Raw genomic sequence first — 19,087 nt, forward strand, 5'->3', positions numbered from 1 at the left:
GAGCAGCAGTCACTTTGTTAGGCACACCTGATGCAGCATGTCACAGAGGAGTCGCACACTGGGCTCTCTCAGGGAGCCTGGGCGTTTGGGCTGATTTTCCTTAATTTCAAATAAAAGCCATTCACAGAGGAAGTGAACACCTGCGCTTTGTGCATGGAAAACACCCTCCCCTGCCTTTCACAAACTAAACTGGGGGTGGTTGGGAGGGTTGGCAGCTAGATGGCTCAGGGGACAGATATAAGGATATGGATCCTTTCAGCTCTTGGGATCCATCTCAGGATGGTAGCGACTGGAAAGCATTAGCAGGTGAGGGGGTGGCCTGTGTGAAATGGGTTGTGGGTTTCATGCCAGTTACTACCATGGAGCTGCCCACATCACACAAATAACTATCACATAGCACATAGTTGGGGGGTCTCTAGGTGTGGGTTACAGCAACGCCAGATAAAAAGGGGGAGAGGGCAACCAGAGCATTGCAGGGAATTCCAGCACCCCATGGGGGGTCCCGATCATCCCCCTCACACACACCACATGGTCCACTGGCCTGGAGTCCCTCTGTCCGAGAAGTTTCAGAGTAGCAGCTGTGTTAGTCCGTATCTGCAAAAAGAACAGGAGTACTTGTGGCACCTTAGAGACTAACAAATTTATTAGAGCATAAGCTTTCGTGGGCTACAGCCATGGGCCATGAGGGACGTAGTACAGGATCCAGTACAGCAGCCCTGTGCTACCCACGGAGCTTCCCAGACCAGAGGAATCCTTAGAGCTGTCTCCAGAGTGGCACCTAGCAGCCAGCCCAGGGGCCAGGATCTGTCTGTCTCTGCCGGCTTCACTGTTCTCCAGTTCACCTGAACTCTAAGTATCACTATTATTAGGTCTGCTGTAGCGGCCCCCAGATCTAAGCACCTTGCAAACACAGCAGTCAGCACAGTCCTTGCCCTGACGAGTTTACAGTCTGACCCCCCAACCCAGCTGAAGGGTGGTGGGGTGGACAGCACTGCAGCAGACAGGCAAAGGGATCAGGGTGGAGGCAGGAACTCGGCTTAGAAGTGGACTGTAGCTCACGAAAGCTTATGCTCTAATAAATTTGTTAGTCTCTAAGGTGCCACAAGTACTCCTGTTCTGTCCGAGAAGGGAATCGCCCTAGCTGCTCTATGGCCTCTGACTGAGTCTGAAGATGGGGGGCAGAGCAGGGTGACCTCTGTGGGGAGCTGTGCTTTGGCCTCTCCCGTGGGGGTTAAAAAGCCAGCTGCGGGGGGGGGGGGGGGGGGTCACAAAGGCAGGGTCTATGTGTATTGACTGGGGAGCATAGGAAGAGGGAGGAGACGGTAAAGCTGCCGCTTAGTGCCTGTGTCTCCAGCGTGTGACGCTGGTGATGGGTTTTGGATGGTGAGCTCCCTGCCGCGGTCACCGAACATTAGAGGACAATAGACAAATGAACAGCAATGCCAGCAGAGAGCCAGGCACTGGCCAGGTTCTCAGCACTAAGGGCCAAAAGCGGGTGGCATTGCTGCCCATAGGTCATAGTTTGGGCTCCACAGGGTGGCCGGAAATGGATTTCAAACAGGTCCCCGATACTGGGGCTGCGGCAGGCTGCCTGTCCTCTGCTGTGACCTCTCCTCCAGCCGGGGGCTAGCTGCTCAGGGAGTGCCAGCCCTGACTGCAGAGAGTGCCAGCCCTGCACCTAGTAGGTGATGCGGACTAGCGAAGGGACTGGAAGGAAGGAAAGAAGGAAGGGTAGAGGTAAGAGAAGGGAGACAAAATAAGTTGGGGAGAGGGCTATGTTAGGAGTTTCATTCCCAACAGGGTTTGGTTCAGGGGATTCTGGGTAATTGGAGACCTCTGCTGAGCCTAACTCCTTCAGGGTCCTAACCTCTCCCCCATGTCAGGCTGTCGACGCCCTGACCCCCGCAGCTCAGACTGCAGCACGTCCGGAGCAGGCTGATGTTTCCAATACGGTACGATGGTAAACAAGTGTTTTGCAGGCAGCATGGGGCGGCAGGAGCAAGCTGGGGCTGGTGCTTGCAAAACTGGCCTCCTTATTTTGATAAAACTGTTTGGGGCTGGGCTCCCAGGTGTTGGGCTGTGTCCGGCCTAAACAGGTTCAGGGCTTTTATAAAGGCAAAATGCCTAGAATCGCCTGAGTTACGGCTCAGCCTGGGGCTTGGAGGGAACCCAGGGCGCTGGCAAGGGAGTTGTCCAGGGACGGCCAGCGGCATTTGAGGCAGCAGGAACCTGACACAATGAAAGTGCAGGTGAATGAGGATGTTCTCGCTTACGTGGAGGCAGATGCTGTTCCGGAGGCTCAGAGCAGCACCAACCCGGTAGGCCCAGATGGGCCCCAGAGCAGAAACTCCGTGGTTATCTGCCAGGCAGTTGGCCGAAGCATCTTCACCTCCAGCGTCTCCTCAGCTGCTGGGCGAGTTGGCTTCCTGCTGCAGAAGGAGGAGGGAAAGGAAGCAAGCTGCCCGGTGCTGTTCATACAGCTCAATGAGCTGTTCAGCACCCCTGACGGCCTGCAGTGGAAGCAGACAGCCAGGTAAGCACTCTGGTGCAAGAGCTAGCCCAGAGAGAGGCGCATTGGAGACCATGTAACGGGGTGGTCTGCCCCTTTAAGGGGACGAGGCCAACCTGCCCTGTCCATTAATCATGGGTGGCTGAGGGAGAGTGGCAGCCCCAGGCTGTCAGGGAGGAAGGGGCAGCAGCAGCAGGAGGAGGAGGAAGGTCTTTGGTGGGAGGGGAGGCATTGGAAACCTGCTGTAGAAAGGGAGGCAGTGCTCAGGGAAAAGAGCAAGAAAGAGGCCTGCAGGAGGCCCTGGAGCAGGAGGGACTGAGAGAGGTGAAGGGAGCTGTAGCCCAGGGCGGGCTGAGGAACCATGTTGGTGCTTTGCCTATGTTGGGAAATAAAGCTGCCTGGAAAGAGACTCTGGCTGTGGGCGTGTGTCCTTCGTGGGCTGGGGACAGGCCAGCACTTTGCAGACCACCAGTCCAATATAGGAACATACGGCTTGCCAAAGCAGAGCAGAGCAATGCCCCAGGAAGTCTAGTCTGCTGCTGCTCATGGAGATCAATGCAGGGGGTTACAGAAAAAGATCTAAAATAGCCATGATGCTCCTAGTGGCGAAATACTATCTCACTGCGGGGAGGGGAGAATTCTTCCTGGCCCCAGCTGGAAATATGCTTCCACCCTGACACATGAGGATTACTCCTGGGTATCCTAGCTTGAAATCAGAGATGTTAGATTCCATCTAGTCCGTCGTCTGAGGACCAATATGCAGGTTGTTCCTCACAGGGCCTCCACCAACACAGTTTCAAATGACTCAACTTATTTGAAACTGAAAAGGCCACTTGCCCCAGCCCTGTTGAGAGGCAGCAATTCTGGAGTTTGTACATTGTCGAGCAATGTATTGCCTTCTCTTTCCCTTTCTGCCTTCACTTTATATTTGTTGCCTTTCAAATCCATTGAGCAACCTTTGTCTGTGTGGTTTGGGTCATTCTCTGGGTCCCAGTTTCGAAAAGCCACTGATGGGATCATGCTGGTGTGTCACATGCAAGCTAAGCCTGAAGCCCACTGGCATGAGTGTTTTTGTGGTGACGCAAAAAATGCCAAGTGGGTGAATAACACTGAGGGTGGTGCGATCAGCTATTGTTCAGGGGTGGCGGTAGCCAAGGAAAAAGTAAAATATTCTGCAGAACAAAACGCACGGGGGACATATAATGAGCTGCAAAGGGCACATTTCCTTTTTTTGCTGTTGTTAGGGGGAGATGGCTCATTTAAACAAATGGGTCTGACAGACGCTTTACTACCAACTAGGCTGTCACTGGTACATGCCCGTGTCTGTCATCCCTCGCTGGAAACAATGCAATGGTCAGGTGCTAAGACAGTTCCTGAAAAGGGCAGTTACGCCATCAGACTGACAGGCCAGGAAGAGGAGTTTAGTGTCAGCATGTTGTGCGGATTGAAAGGGGTGATGCGTGGGAGACCAGCCGGAAGGATGCTGCAGTGAGGATGGGAAGGAGAAATCTGGCTTTGATGCGGAGGAGGAAGAAGCGGCAGGATTTGGAAATGGCCCTGATGAGTGGGGCAAGGAAAGGAAGGAGTCGCAAATAGCCCTGAGATTGTGGGCCGGAGTGACTGGGAGGCGTGGGGGGGTGAGACTGGCAGGGACAGAGAAGGAGGGAAGGAGTGTGTTTGGGAGGGGAGGGAAGGGAAGGAGCTCAGTTCAGGTGATGACCAGACATCCAGGAGGAGATGTCAGAGCCACAGGCTGAGGTGGGTGGAGGGAAGGAGACAATTTAATGGCAGAGGGACAGATCTGCAAGTCATCAGTGCAGAGATAACTGAACTCCTGGATTGTCACCAGCATGGATCCCTTAACTTCCAGGGGCCAAGTTCAGAGGGGATCTGTGAGTATCTGGGGGATGTCTGAAGGAGGCTGAACTGGAGTCATGTACTTATTGAGGGGGTGGGGGAAGGGGTACGTTGCCCCATCGGAGACTCATCTCTGAATCTGGGCCTTAGTCTGGTAAACTTGGACCAATGCCCCAAGAGTGGGGGGGGTCTCTTTCCTGAGGGTACGAAACTGCTGCTGCTGGACTGATCCTCCTCAGCCTGGAACACAGGCTCCAGAGGTTATGGGGCTGCAGGTTTTTCTACATTCAAAAACCAACGAGAGGATCCCCAAAGCCTGGCTGATACTGCTACACTCATCTGGAGAAGTTGACCTTATACCTGAGTCCCGGGCTGGGCCAGGCTCTCAGAACAGCTCGGGGCTTTCCTCTGCTGGATACACCGTCTCCAGGGCCCCCTGCACTGTGCATTAGCCAGGGAGGTCAGGGCCTGTGACTTCAGGGGAATGACTTGGCACTGTTCCCTCTGCAGATCACTGTCACGCTGTACTCATTTTGCAGCCTAAGCCGGCATTTGTCAGAGCAGCTTTCCAGATTGGCCTTAATACAAAGGAAGCCTCTGTGTGCTGTCGGAGTTTGAATGTTTGGAATCTGGCAGCATGCGTGGGCATTGCGTGGCGTTCCCAGCAGGCATGCTGGGACTCCCCCAAAGGGCACTTAGAGGGCACTGTGCCGTCCTGTCCTGCTGAAGAAGGGACAGATAACACCTGTGTTTACAAGAGAAAAGCTAAGTTCAGCGCTGTGGAGAGGTGCCTGGCTAACAGCCCTGGAGTCAGCTCTGCTCTGTCCATAGTACAAGCAGCATCTCTGCTCTGATCTGGAGGCACTTCCCTTTTGGTATGAGGCTAGTTCAGTGCCCATGGCCCAGCCAGTCCTTGGCTTCCCTCCTGAGGCTCTGCCATTATCGACCCCCGAGCCATCCCGCCCCCAAGAAAGACCTGTGTGTGACTCAGCCTCTGATGACTTGGTGCCCTGCCCCTCCGTGCTGGCCTCTCGGGGCTCTGATGGCTGCTTCAATTGGTCCTGCAGAATAATCTCTTTGGTCATTTCCCGCGTGTGAGTTGTGTGAATGGGACCCCGTAGCTGACAGCTCATCTTCTTCCTGCACCCTACCCCGACAGAGCCACGCACTCCCGCTCTGGGAATCCTGCTGTGCTTGTGTGCAGATGCATCTGGCTCAACCCTTCGAGCTCCGCTGACGGCCTTCTGGCTTTCTCTTTTCACAGGTGGATTAAATTTGAGGAGAAGGTGGAAGATGGAGGAGAGCGATGGAGCAAACCCCACATCACAGCCCTTTCCTTACACAGTCTATTTGAGCTAAGGACATGCATCAAGAAAGGGACGGTCCTGCTGGATTTAGATGCTCACAGTTTGAAGCAAATAGTGGGTAGGTGGATAATGTGGGAAGGTCGCCTCCCTGGGCCACACCCTTCCCTGGCCACAGGTCGGGCTCCTGGGAGCGCCTTTAATGAAAGCACTGACACCTGCTAGCAAGGTGCATCCCTGGTGGGCTTTATTTGGATTTGCACTGCAGCAGCACCGGAGATCCGAGCCCCATTGCACATTGTAAGGAACAGGCCCTGCTCCAAAGAGTTTTCCATTTCAGTAGACAGGCCAGGCCAAGCATTGAGGATTATTGTTCAGAGGGGGAGCTGCCTGACACTGCTGTGCTCACCTAGCCCCCAGTGCAGACCCCGCTATGGCGATGAAAGCCTGCTTCCTGCGATGTAGCTACTGTGCTTCAAGGCGATGACGTCTCGGCACCGACGGAAAACCCCTTCTGTCAGCATGGGCTGCGCCTGTGCTCCGGGGCTGTGCCGGTGACATCGCTGTGCTAGTCCAGGCTCCAGAGTGTAGACGCAGTCTGCGTGTGGCTGAAGCTAGCAATGCTTTGATGCTTTCATTTTGTGTTCAAGAGAAGGTGATTGCCACGCAGATCGATGCTCATAACCTGAGGCCGGAGGTGAGAAAGAAGCTCATGTCTGTGCTGCTCCGCACCCCCCAGCACCACACCACCAAGTCCCAGCGGAGGAGAGTGGCTGAGCTCGGTGCAGCCTGCTGCAGGGGTGAGTGTTGTCTGGGCTATCACCCTCACTTAGGGTGACCAGATGAGAGATGTGAAATATCGGGATGCGGGGAGGTGGGGGTGGGGGTGGCGGCGGAGAAAAAAAAACAAAACCAAGAGCTGGCAGCGGAGGAAAAAGCAAAAAGCAAAAAAAAAAGAGTCGCCGGAGCATAGGAAAAATTGGTGGGGGCTGAGCACCCACCGGCAGCTCCACGCCCCACCCGCCCCCACCACCTCACCTCCGCTCTGCCTCCACCTCCCCTGAGCTGGGTGCCACGTCCTGCTTCTCCCCCATCCCTCCAGTGCTTGCACCGCCATACAGCTGATTAGCGCAAGCCTGGGAGGGAGGGGTGAGGAGGAGGAATGCGGCGTGCTTGGGGAAGAGGCGGGGCCAGGACAGGGATTTGGGGAGGGATCCAATGGGGCAGCGAGGGAGCGGGCCTGGGGGCGGGGCAAGGGCAGGAATGTGGGGAGGGATCCAATGGGGGAGGGAGGAGGTGGAGTCGGAACGGTGCCGGGGCAGAGTTGGGGCGGGGGGGGGCACGAGCCCCCTCCACCTGTGCGCCGGGAGGCAAAATATCGGGACAATTCGTGTCCCGACCGAACATCGGTCAGGACGCAGGACAAACAAGTAAATATTGGGACAGTCCTGATAAAATCGGGATGTCTGGTCACCCTACCCTCACTTTCCCTTTTCCCTGTGTAGCTAGATCACGCAGTCCCTAGCTCCAGGCTGCAATCTGACAGGACCCTGGGCTTGTAAAACACCTGGGTTAATATCGTCCAGCATGAATCTTCTGAAGAGGGACGAGGAGAGATGCAGGTAGCACCTCTCTGCCTGAGGACAGGCCCCCAAACAGCGACTCCCAGGGACTTGTTCAAGGCTGTCTGAGGATGTCCCAGATCCACAGCACAACCTAGCACAAGCCAGAGTGCCCGGCTGGCAGCAGCGGCAGCTCCAGGCACCAGCACTCCAAGCTTGCCTGCGGGAGGTCCGCCAGTCCCGCGGATTTGGCAGCAATTTGGCGGCAAGTACGCCGAAGCCGCAGGACTGGCAGACCTCCCGCAGGCATGCCGCTGAATCCGCGGGACCGGAGACCTCCCACAGGCATGCCGCCAAAGGAAGCCTGCCTGCCGTGCTTGGGGCGGCAAAAAAGCTAGAGCCGCCCCTGGCTGGCAGCCTTCTCTTTGGGAGGCTCAGGCCTGGAAGAGCACGGGAGGCTGAAGGTAAGGCCAAGGCATTTGCAGAGCCAAGGAAGGGCCCCTGGTGGAAAAGCCAGGGAGGGGATGCAGAGCTAGGTGATGTTTCTAGGCCTGGAATAGCAGGCGGGGAGGTGCATTAGCAGAGCCTGGTAGAGGCCCAGAACTAGCATAAGGGGTTGGGGTACTGTGGAGCAGAGTGGGGTTTCTAGGAATAGAATAGCAGGGGGTGAGGTGCAAAAGCAGAGCTGAATTGGGGGGGCCAGGTCAGCAGTTCCGGGGAGCACAACAGGTCAGGATTCAGGTCCACTGGCAAATCCACAAAAGGGTCCGTTACCCACCACTTCCTGGCCAGTGCCAGAACGAAGCAGGCGCTGTTACTTCTTCATCTCTACGAGCAATAAGTGCACTTGCTGATTGAAAAGTAAATGTCAATGTCTGTGGATTTCCTCCTGCTAGAGAGCACTTATGGGAGCAGTTCTAACCAATGGGTGCACACTGGCTTTGACGTTAAAGCCATGCAAAGCAGCATTATACGTCCCTCCACAGCTCCTGATTTTAGTGTGTCTCTCTTTGCATTGCAGACAAAGCTCGTAACCAGTCGGATCCAGGAGCTGAGATTTCAGAAGCACCCCTCAAGGAGCAGGTATGGCAGGCCAGCTCTGGGCAGAGAACACAGGGTCGTTAGTAGAGCTGGATGGAAAATTATGACTTTTTGGTGAAAAACTGCAAGCTGAAATATGTTGCTTTGGAGGTGATGCCACAGGGCCTCAGAGGAGTTGTGGTTTGGATGCATCATGCTTCCCTTCTCCCCTGAAATAGTTCAGCCTTCAGGACTCAGTCAGACACCTTCCACCAGCACTGAATGTCCTTATGTAACTTTAGCGCCCTCGTGGCCAAGATGGTGTCTGCTCTGCAGGCAGCTCTGGCCAAGAGAAGGCGTGCACAGGAATGCAGCAGGAGAAATCCCTTCCACCCCAGGGGAACACACACACCCACAGGAAAAAGTACAGTGGATATAACAAGGGAAATATTTATTTACAGAGGGATGAGAGGAGAAAAGCAACAAGGGGAAATATAGGGGGAGCAGTAAGACAGGGCTGCATCCAAGCCAAGGCCCCACAGGCCCAGTGGTAGCACAGTCTGGAAGGGCAGACACTGAGCAATGTGTCTGCACACAGAGTTCAGGAGTCCTGAGCAAAGTTCCAGTCCAGTGGTGAGTCTTGGGTGCTCCTGGTCGTCTTCGGCGCCAGTGAACTTTCCCCCAACAAACCCCTCCGGTGCCCTCTCCTGCTGCTCTCTGCAAAGCCACACAGAGTGACCACCTCCCCACTTAACTAGCTAGCAACCTCCCTCCTTGTCCCCAATGCAGAGTCACAAGCCCCAGTACTCACAGCCCCATGCAGCTCTGGGCAGCAATGATACTGGGTCCTGCTCCGGACTGTCCTTCTCGGGCAATTCCTCCCTGGCACAGTGCTCCTCCTGTCCTGGGGTGTTCCTGATCAGCCGCCCTGTCCTTCCCAGGCTTCAGGCAGGTTCTCTGCTGCTTCACTTTTCCAGGCCTGCAGGCTGCCTCCGCCTCTCCGCTGCCCCCTGGAGTTTCCCTCCTTTTTTCTTACTCTCCCCCTCCCCCTTAGGAAAAAGATTTAAAGGGCCATGCTCTCTAAACCCCAAAGGGGTTACACTTAAATAGACCTTGACCACTGAATAGCAATCTGGGACTAATGCGTGCTCGGCCCATCCTGGACTGAGGCTCTGTTTCATTTCAGCTAAAAAACCAATTCCAGAAGAAGATCCCAGCCGAGGCTGAAGTGTCCAACATTCTTGTGGGTGAAGTGGACTTCTTAGAGAAGCCATTTATTGCCTTCATCCGACTGCAGGAGGCCGTGGGACTCGGGACCTTGACGGAGGTTGCATTCCCCAGCAGGTAACCATCACCAGAGATCACTGCACTGGAGCCTCTTCTTCCTTTTCCTGTCTCATCAATTCCTTCCAGCATCACATAGTCACTTCCATGGTTGGGAGCACAGAAGTGAGGCTGAGGGTTGGTGATATGGGATGAGACTTTGCTAGCTAAGTGCCAGGGTCGGCTCTATGTTTTTTGCCGCCCCAAGCGGCATGTCTGCGGGTGATCTGCCGGTCCCGCGCCTTTGGCGTGCCCACCGCCGAATTGTCGCCGAAGCCGCAGGACCGGTGGACCTCCCGCAGGCGTGCCACCGAAGGCTGCCTGACTGCCGCCCTCACAGCGACCGGCAGGCTGCCCCCTGCGGCTTGCCATCCCAGGCACGCACTTGCTGCGCTAGTGCCTGGAGCCGCCCCTGCTAAGTGCTTAGGAGTTCCCCAGAAACCATGCATCAATCCTCCCCTGAATTTCCCAGGGTCAGAGCTCCTTGCAGATGCTACTACCAGTTGTAGCCTCTCAGCCAGTCACTGCAAAGATGCTCAGAGAGCAGCAGCTGCTGATCTGTTAGGTATAACTTGGTACGAGATACATTGGTTGGGTTCTCAGAGTTCTCCTCGGTGCTGACTTGTTTCCCTACCTGGGACCCTGCAAGCACTGGGTCTGTGGTCCTGAGAAGTGACTAACTCAGGGAAACCTGGGCATAAGTGCTTAGTGGCATTTCTGCCATCACAGTGCCTGCCCCCTGCTAATCCAAGAAAATAAAAGCAAAGCAAACACCCCTTCATCCCAATTCTGTGTCCATCTCACTGCGAATGGCTAGTCCGAATGAAGGATCTGCCTGGGGACAGCTGCTCTGGTGTCAGTGTCACACATTCATAGTCCACTGTTTCAGAGTAACAGCCGTGTTAGTCTGTATCCGCAAAAAGAAGAACAGGAGTACTTGTGGCACCTTAGAGACTAACAAATTTATTAGAGCATAAGCTTTCGTGGACTACAGCCCACTTCTTCGGATGCATATAGAATGTTCCATGCCAATAGCACATGGACAAGGTTGGGACGCTCTCCCGATGATAATCAGATATTTGCTGTTCAGATGAGCTGCGAGCCTCACCTACAACGCTGACCCAGAACTGCTGGGAGCTCCTATCAGCCTGTATTTTGTCACAGTGTAGGGAACAGTTCTCCACTTGTCCTTGGGAAGTGGGCTAGTGGAGACCTGCGGGGAGGCGTCTTCATCTCTGATGGGCAAAGCCCTGGACTGTAGACAGTGGGGAATAACCCTGCACTGGCCCTCAAGGAGGTGGATCAGCTGGGTTCTGATGGGGGTTCCCCAGCATGAGTCTAAGACTCTACGTCTCAGACTGCACTTGTCAGCTGGTCTCTGGGCTGCGGCAGGAGACACCATGGAAAGGGCTCCTGGGAAGCCGGCTGGCGGCACTGCGGGAGCTGGGAATGGGTAGACCCTGATTTAGCAGAATTTCTGCTGCTTTATCACAGCCGAGCCCCACACTGCAGGGGCTTTGGCACCAGCACACGACAAGCCATCCTGCCGCCTGGATTCTGGGATCTCCCAGCCATCTACATGCTCTCCCAGGACAGACACTTGCTCTGTGCCACCTCCCAACTGCTGTGATGAAGAGCCTGACTGCATGCAGTCAGCAGAGGGGCCCTGCCTGCTAAAAGGGGATGTGGGCTGCAGGATGTGCCAGGTGGGGGATCTTGGCACGGAGACAGTATGGAGACGGGTGCAGTGTAAACGCCTAGACGAAGAGACTGATCTAGTGACAAACCCACCATGCTCAACAGTGTCGAATCTCGGTGCCTCACTCTAGGGCCTCTTTACCTCACATCTGCTGAGCGTGATTTGCAAAAGCCTGCAGCGCTGGAAGTCAACAGCCAGCTGTTGCCGGCAACTTCACCAGGAGTTTTATCATGAAGTGACTGAGATGGGGGCGGGGCACGTTTGAAAGGTCATGGTAAGGCTGAGGCAAAGGGCAACACGTTTACCCCAATCTCTCCAAGCCTTCCGATACCAGCTGTACCACAGCCCCTCTCTGTCCCTGGGTGACCGACCTCTTTCAGCCAATTCAGAGAAGTGGTGTGTCCTTGGCCCTCAGACACGCTGGGCCCTGGCCCTAGGAGAGCTCACTCCAGAAGTGGGGGCATTTCTCACTGTTTCTGTGCTCTCCCTAGGTTTCTTTTTATCCTCCTGGGCCCCAGAGCCAAAGTGAAAGCCTATCATGAGATTGGAAGGGCCGTGGCTACAGTACTGACGGACGAGGTGAGCCCATGGGTCGGAGACAGTGCTGCGGGTGAGAGATCTAGTGACTGTATGGAGTATCAGTATTAGACGTTGGCACTATCTCTGGGGAAAGCCGGGGGGCCAGTCTTCACAGGCAAAGCCAATGAGAACTCGTTCTCACCCCACTGCCAACCTTCTGATCCTCTTCTGTAGATCCCAAGCTGGAAGGATGGAGAAATGGGTCAGCACTGAATCAGCCCACTGTTCTCCTTCGCCCTTCCCAAGGATTAGATGGCGATGATATTAGGGCTGTGCTTTTCAGAGACTTTTCAGAGGGAGTTAGGAGTCTGAATCCCAGAGAAATGCAATGGGAGTTGGGCTTGGAACTCGCTCAGGTTCCTTTGGAAGCTCCATTTGAAAATCCCAGTGCAGGGAGGCTGGCTTAGCACACAGGGCACATAGGGTGGGAAGGGTCCTTACCCCATCTAGCATTAGCAGAAACCTGTAATCAGTCCTAGCAGCTCCCTGTGCCAGGATGCAGCATTTAGCGTTCATCTCAGCCAGTGGTCGTGCACAGGGATTCACTGGATAATGTAACTGCGTTTCCCTCCAGCTCTTCCAGCGAGTTGCCTGTCACGCTCAGGACAGAGAAGACCTCATTGCAGGGATTGATGAGTTTCTGGATGAGCTGACTGTGCTGCCTCCAGGCAAATGGGACCCGACCATCCGAATCCCTCCGCCAAAGTGCCTGCCCTCTTCTCACAAGAGGTACCAGAGGGGGAGAACCCAGCAGCTTTCTGGGGCTCTTTTACTAAAGAGCAGAGCTGGGCCCGAGACACAAAGCTGAGCTCTGGCTCTGAAATTCCCCCTCCCTTCCCCGGTGCACGGCATTCAGATTCAGCCCCAGCTCTGCTGACGCTATGCAGAGCATTAGGAGCGGCAGCAATCAGAGACCGGGAGCTTCACACTGACAGTGTAGTGTCCCGCAGCTGCCTCCCCACTGCCATAGCCTTTCCGCGCCCCCGGGAGCTGTCAGAGCCTTTCCCCACTGCAGTGAAAGGCTCTAGCATAGGGTAAAAGCCATCGGCAGGGAGAGTCAGTGGGGAAAGACTTCGGCAGTGGCACCAGCTGCTGAGCTGTTCCCTGCAGTGTGTAGCTACACATGCCCTACATGCTGCTGCATGTGGTGTGCAGTGTAGATGTAACCTTAGCTTCCCCAAGGGATCCAAGGTGACAGGGCTGACAAGGGAGAAAACTGACTGAAGGGCAGTCCAGAGAGTGGATGTGAGGTCTGGCAGCCTCAGGGAGATTCATGTAGGGGCTCTGCCTGCACCATCTGTTGGGGTGAATGTCCACCCTTTGCCAATGCAGTCCTCGCCATTGGGGCATGCTCTGGTAGCCTCAGACAGCAGCAATGACTCTAAGTGCCTTTGCCCATCCAAAGTTGGGCAGGACATTATGGCCCTCACAAGTGGCCTGCCCTGTGTCGCCTGCACGTGTGATTCCTCCAATGCACTCTCCATGGGGCTAACCTTCACCTTGTGCAGGTGAAACACACCTTCCAGTGGGGCAGGTCACTAGCAGCACATGGCACTGACACACCATGTTCTGCATTGGCTCATGTGTCAGGGAGAGCTCCCACGGTGACCAATGCAGGTCACCCAGGTGGAGTCAATTCGAGGTCAGTTCACCATCTTTCCAGCCCTGAATGGGGTGGGACCCAGTTAACTGAGGTGCCCCCCGCCCCTCAGTCCCTGTCTCCCATCCCCGTGGCTAAGCTCTGCAGGATTCTCTCGCTGCCCAGCTGGAGCGGCAGGGTGTTCTAGCAGGAAAGGCTCTCTGCATCGCTGCAAATTATTTCAAGTCGTGGTTTAAAACTTAAGTGCTCTGCATGGCCACCACCTGGCCTCTAGACCCTTCACTCCACTCAATGATAAAACTAGTATCCCGCTTCTACCTCCCATTTCTGTGTATTTCCTCTCCAGTGTATCTGGACCGCTGAGATGCATCTGCCTCTGGGGATGGAAGGGGCAGCATCAGCTGTACTGAGACTCCCAGAGAGCAGTAGGGTTGAGATTTCAATACCAAAAATTTCCCGAGGAACTAGGTTGGGTTTTGTTAATGAGGATGGTTCTGGCCTGACACCCGCCCACTTGAGTTTCTCTTGTTGTATTAGGATCTCCATGCACCTCCGGGAATGGAAATCTCACTGCAACGGAAACGTGTCTGCAGCTGATGACAGACATACCCATGGGCACCAGCCTGTCAGCGAGGAGCTGCAGAGAACAGGAAGGTAAGTGTCCACCTGGGGAGGCTACAGACATTTGCCTTAAAGAAGCCAGCTAGAGTCAGCCCTGGCATAAGTAGGTGCAGTTCTCCTGAGTCAGTGGACTAGTGCCCGCTTACACCAGGGCTCAGTTTGGCTCGGAGCTGGAGGCCCCGTAGTTAGTGCTCTGCGCTGGCACACAGTAGACACAGGTTCATTCCTGGACCTGGTTTCTCACTGCCAGATTGGTAGCCACTGAGGGCTCTGGAGAGCCTCAGGAGACGCCTGAGTTGGGTTTCTGGCCCTGATCTCTTGTTTTCCGGACCCTGGGGTCTCCTAGCAGCACATCAGAGACCCAGATTACATTCCTAGCCAATGTCTCATCTTGGGGATGCTCCAGACAGGCAAATAAAAGACCAGGATTCAGTTCCTGGGGATATTCAGAAGATATGGAGCCAGGTATCTCCTGACTTCATTTCAGTAAACGAGCCTCTAAGTTCTGTAGGGCAGGGACCAACCTCACGTTCATACAGCGTCTTGCACAATGGGACCTGGTTCTGATGGGGGTTTCGAAGAGCAACTCGGTTACAAATAAGAAAGAAATAGCACTGACAGGGTTTGCCAAGATTTTCTTGTAGTCCCCAAGGTAAATACTGACCACTGGTCAATAGAGATAGGCCTGAACCAAACCCCTGGTTCCAATTTCTGTCTCCAACCTTGAGATCTGGTGCGCACCAGAACTGGTGCAAACTGAACAGTCCAGAACTTGGCATTTCAAAATCTGGATCTGAATCTGAACCTCCCAGATTCCAGGGTGTTGGGGGCTGGGACTCAGTGTTCACATCTGCCTGGTACAGCTGCAGACTCAGACCTGACCCTGGGACTCAGGGGGGCTCAGGCTTAGCCCATCTCTGACATTTCTCTCTGGTCAATACATCAAAAGGAGTCAATGTCTGCTTTAAAATAGGCCCTCAAGTGGGCCAGTCACTAGGGGTTTGGTAGCTTCCTTGAACCTGTTGCTTCCGGAGAGAAAATAGCTCTGTTCTAGGATTTTTCCTGCAGAGCTCTCTCAGGTCAGCCTTGGCTAAGCAGAGGATCTTGTTCGTACAATATAGAGTGATTGGTGTGGAGGATTCCTGCTCTCTGTCGTGAATCTCCTTGTTTCCATGTTGGTCTGCAGGTTATTTGGAGGGCTGGTAAAGGACATCCGGAGGAAGGCCCCTTGGTACTGGAGTGACTTCTATGACGCCCTGAACATCCAGTGCTTTTCGGCTATTCTCTATATCTACCTGGCGACTGTTACCAATGCAATTACTTTTGGTGGCATGCTGGGAGATGCTACCGATAACATGCAGGTCTGTGCTAGCCTCCGGTGTGATGCCCCTTTTCCTGTGCCACGGTGATGTGTCATCCCCTCTGTAGCAACATCATTGTCTTTCTTGCTCTGATGGACATTGTGTCTTGCACTGTGTCCAGTGCTGAGTGAATCATAAGTAAACCAGGTGCCAGCTGCCATATTAATAACAGAGCAGAGGAAACAGGGCAGTTGGGGTACAGTAATGCCAATACATAGCATTTAGCTAGAGCTTTTCATTTGGAGATCTCAGAGCACTTGAGTTCCTGATGGTGCCTCTATTTTGAGATGTGGTCCACCAGTCTGAGTAGAGGACTGGGAACCACCCAATCCTATTTCCTTAGGCAGAGCTGAAGTTACTGAAGATGTGCTGAGACTCTAAAGAGAATTGCACCACACCTGACAGCAAGCATTTCTACAGGTGCCAGCTGCTCACTGATTCAGACAAACAAAACTAGCACTGTGTGTAACAGCGCCACCTGGCAACTCCCAGTAAAGTTACACCTGTCTCCTCTCACAGAACTCCTAACCTTGTGTCTTTCTGAACTGCTCATGCTTCACTGGGTTTCTCCCTGTGTTTCAGGGAGTGCTGGAGAGTTTCCTGGGCACCGCTATTGCTGGAGCTGTCTTCTGCCTCTTTGCTGGCCAGCCGCTCACCATCCTGAGTAGCACTGGCCCTGTCCTAGTCTTCGAACGGCTCCTCTTCTCCTTTAGCAAGTGAGTAAAGGCCTATCTCAAAGTGTCCCCCCTTGTCCTGAATGGGTAACTGCGTCCAGTGAGCTTCCTGAACCGCTTCAAATGAGACTTGCAGCTCTTTGGATACTGACTAATCCCAGGTGTTTAACACCCTAGCCTGGCTGGTTTCCTAAGGGATCTGTTGGGCCACTGGGGATACTGCTGTGCTAGGGGACAGGGAGGGCTTCTGCTGTGACTCTGGAAAAGAGCTAATCCCCCATTCGGCCCTGACACCCCTGCAGGGAATCCCCTTGTTTTCAGCCTCCCAGCAAGACCAGCCCTCACCCCCGGCCTCAGCCACTGGGTCAGTCTCTCAGTGAAGAGCTTCAGGGCTTCATATCTCAGACCCCGGCATGGCCCAGTTCCAACATCATGCAAAGGAAATGATTCCTGCAGGGATTCACGGCCAGGCCTAGAGCAGAGAGCTGGAGCCAGCAGTTCATCGGTGATTCCCCAGATGTGCTGAGCTTGGCTCAGCCACCACTGACCTCAGAATTGTGCTCCATATCTCTGTGCGATGGCCATGGCATTAGAAATAGCTCTGGAGACTCAAACACAGCCTGGGAGTGGGGAGAGCTCGGATCAATTCCCAATCTTGCTACTAATGCACAGTATCACCTTGGGCATGTCTGTTAGTGTTTGCTTCTCTAGGCCCTGTTTCCCAATGTGTAGAAGGGGGCTAATGATGCTCAGCTGCCTGGCAGGCTGTCATGAGGTACTAGCAGAGTGTCAGATGTAAGACGTGGGAGGTAATTGTCCCACTCTATTCAGCACTGGGGGGGCGGGGGGCCTCAGCTGGGGTACGGTGGCCAACTCTGGATGCCATACCTTGGGGAAGATGGGGACAAACTGGAGAGACTCTAGAGGAGAACAACAATAATGGCAAAAGGTTTAGAAAGCCTGACCTGTGAGGAAAGGTTAAAAAACTAGGCATGTTTAGTTTGGAGAAAAGAAGACTGGGGGGCATGGGCGGTGGGTGGAGCCCCCCCTTCAGGGAGGCTAGCTCTGGCTCTGCCCTTTCTGCTCGCCCCCCCCTGCAGCCAGAGCCCCATACCTCCTGCTCCCCCACACGCAGGGCCGGCTCCAGGGTTTTGACTGCCCCAAGCAGCCAAAACCAAAAAAAAAAAAAAAAAAAGCCGCGATCGCGATCTAAAAAAAGCCGCGATCGCGATCTGCTGCGGCAATTCGGCGGGAGGTCCTTCACTCCCAGGCGGAGTGAGGGACTGTCCGCCGAATTGCCGCCGAATACCTGGACCTGCCGCCCCTCTCCGTAGCGGCCGCCCCAAGCACCTGCTTGAGAAGCTGGTGCCTGGAGCTGGCCCTGCCCACACCTGGAGGAGCCCCGAGCTCCCCCCCGCCCAAAGGAGCCCTGAGTGCCACCCCCCTTGGCTAGAGGAGCCCCGGACTGGCCAAAGCCCCAAGGCCCCACCCCCACCTGCCTAGAGGAGTCCCAGGCCAGCGGCAGCTGAGCTGCACCTCCCCTCCCCAGACCTCAAGCTGCCTGGGAAAAGTGTCTCTGGTCCAGAAGAAGGTTTTGCTATGCCCCATGCAGGTTCTGGGGCAGCTGAGGAGGTGGTATTTGCTACTCAGTCCAGAGTCCAGAGAGATTACTGATGAACCCAAGAAGCTGAATAGCACATACTGCCTCCTCAGCTGCCCCAGAACCTGCATGGGGCATAATAAATCAAAAACTTCCCCCCAAAACCCCACAACCGGGGGTCCAGCGGCCGCTGCAGCACCAGGGGAGAATCATAGAATATCAGGGTTGGAAGGGACCTCAGGAGGTCATCTAGTTCAACCCCCTGCTCAAAGCAGGAACAATTCCCAGGGGATCCTGGACTCCCCTGGCTTATTATATCTGCTGCCCATGTTGGGGGGGCCCTGATAACAATCTACAAATCTGTTAAGGGCTGTTCTAAAGAGGATGTGATCAATTGTTCACCATTCCACTTAAGGTCAGACAAGAAGTAATAGACTTAATTTGGAGCAAGGCAGATTTAGTTCAGACACTAGGAAAAAATTTCTAACTCTAAGGGTAGTTAAGCTCTGGAACAGGCTTCCAAGTGAGGTTGTGGAATCCCCATCACTGAAGGATTTTAAGAGCAGGTTGGATAAACATCTGTGAGGGCTGGTCGAGGTTTCCTTGGTCTCGCCTCAGCACAGGGGCTGGACTTGATGACCTCTCGAGGTCCTTTCTAGCCCTGCGTTTTTGTGATTCTGTGTGCTCCATCCAGCACGCTGAGGTCATTGGACAGGTGGCACTAAAGACAGGCAGAGCATGCTGCTATTAGCGATTAGTAGGGCTCTGTATCTGTCACGGAGGTCGTGGAAGTCACGGATTCCATGGCTTTCCACGACCTCTGTGACTTCTGCAAGGGCCAGTGTAGCTGACCCCAGGGCTGCCCACGCAGCTGGCTCCGGTGCCAGCTGCTCAGGTAGTCCCCAAGATAGCCACATGCGCTGCTGCTGGAATGGCCCTGGGGACAGCCACACCAGCTGCTGCTCTAGTGGCCCCCGGCAGTGGTCCCGGGGTGGCTGGAGCAGCCACACTCCACTGGCCCTGGCAGCAGTCCCCAGGAGGCCAGCCAGAACAGCCGCGGTCCACAGCCCCGGCTGGTGGTCTCCAGGCAGCTGGCTGGGTGGAGCAGCTGCAATCCCTGGCCGGAGCAGCTGTGGTCTGCTGGCCCTGGCAGTGGTCCCTGGCTAGCTAGTCAGAGCATCCACAGTCCACAGCCCCCAGCAGCTGGTGCCACTGGCCCTGGGTGTCCCCCCAGCAGCGGCTCCCCCATACGCTCCCCCCCGACAGCAGCCCACTCATGCCTCCCAGCGCCCCCTCTCCCGCCAAGATTTAATCACAGGTATTTTTAGTATAAGTCATGGACAGGTCAGGGGCCGTGAATTTTTCTATGTTGCCCGTG

General features: G+C 54.8%; 1 protein-coding gene across 2 annotated transcripts in view; it reads left to right on the forward strand.

Annotated features, from left to right (window-relative positions):
* Positions 1 to 2,163: 2,163 nt before the first annotated feature.
* The window catches only part of SLC4A9 (solute carrier family 4 member 9), a 52,568-nt gene continuing 35,644 nt past the window's right edge, over positions 2,164 to 19,087 (forward strand). For both annotated transcript variants that reach the window (XM_054038567.1, XM_054038566.1), the window contains exons 1-10: positions 2,164 to 2,533; positions 5,631 to 5,791; positions 6,321 to 6,470; positions 8,254 to 8,315; positions 9,439 to 9,596; positions 11,766 to 11,853; positions 12,428 to 12,582; positions 13,991 to 14,107; positions 15,261 to 15,435; positions 16,018 to 16,151. In XM_054038567.1, the coding sequence (XP_053894542.1) occupies positions 2,238 to 2,533; positions 5,631 to 5,791; positions 6,321 to 6,470; positions 8,254 to 8,315; positions 9,439 to 9,596; positions 11,766 to 11,853; positions 12,428 to 12,582; positions 13,991 to 14,107; positions 15,261 to 15,435; positions 16,018 to 16,151 (1,496 nt within the window). In that variant the 5' untranslated portion in view covers positions 2,164 to 2,237. The remainder of the gene's footprint in view (positions 2,534 to 5,630; positions 5,792 to 6,320; positions 6,471 to 8,253; positions 8,316 to 9,438; positions 9,597 to 11,765; positions 11,854 to 12,427; positions 12,583 to 13,990; positions 14,108 to 15,260; positions 15,436 to 16,017; positions 16,152 to 19,087) is intronic.

Source organism: Malaclemys terrapin, chromosome 8 (genome assembly GCF_027887155.1).
Source record: "Malaclemys terrapin pileata isolate rMalTer1 chromosome 8, rMalTer1.hap1, whole genome shotgun sequence".
Lineage (NCBI taxonomy): Eukaryota > Metazoa > Chordata > Testudines > Emydidae > Malaclemys > Malaclemys terrapin.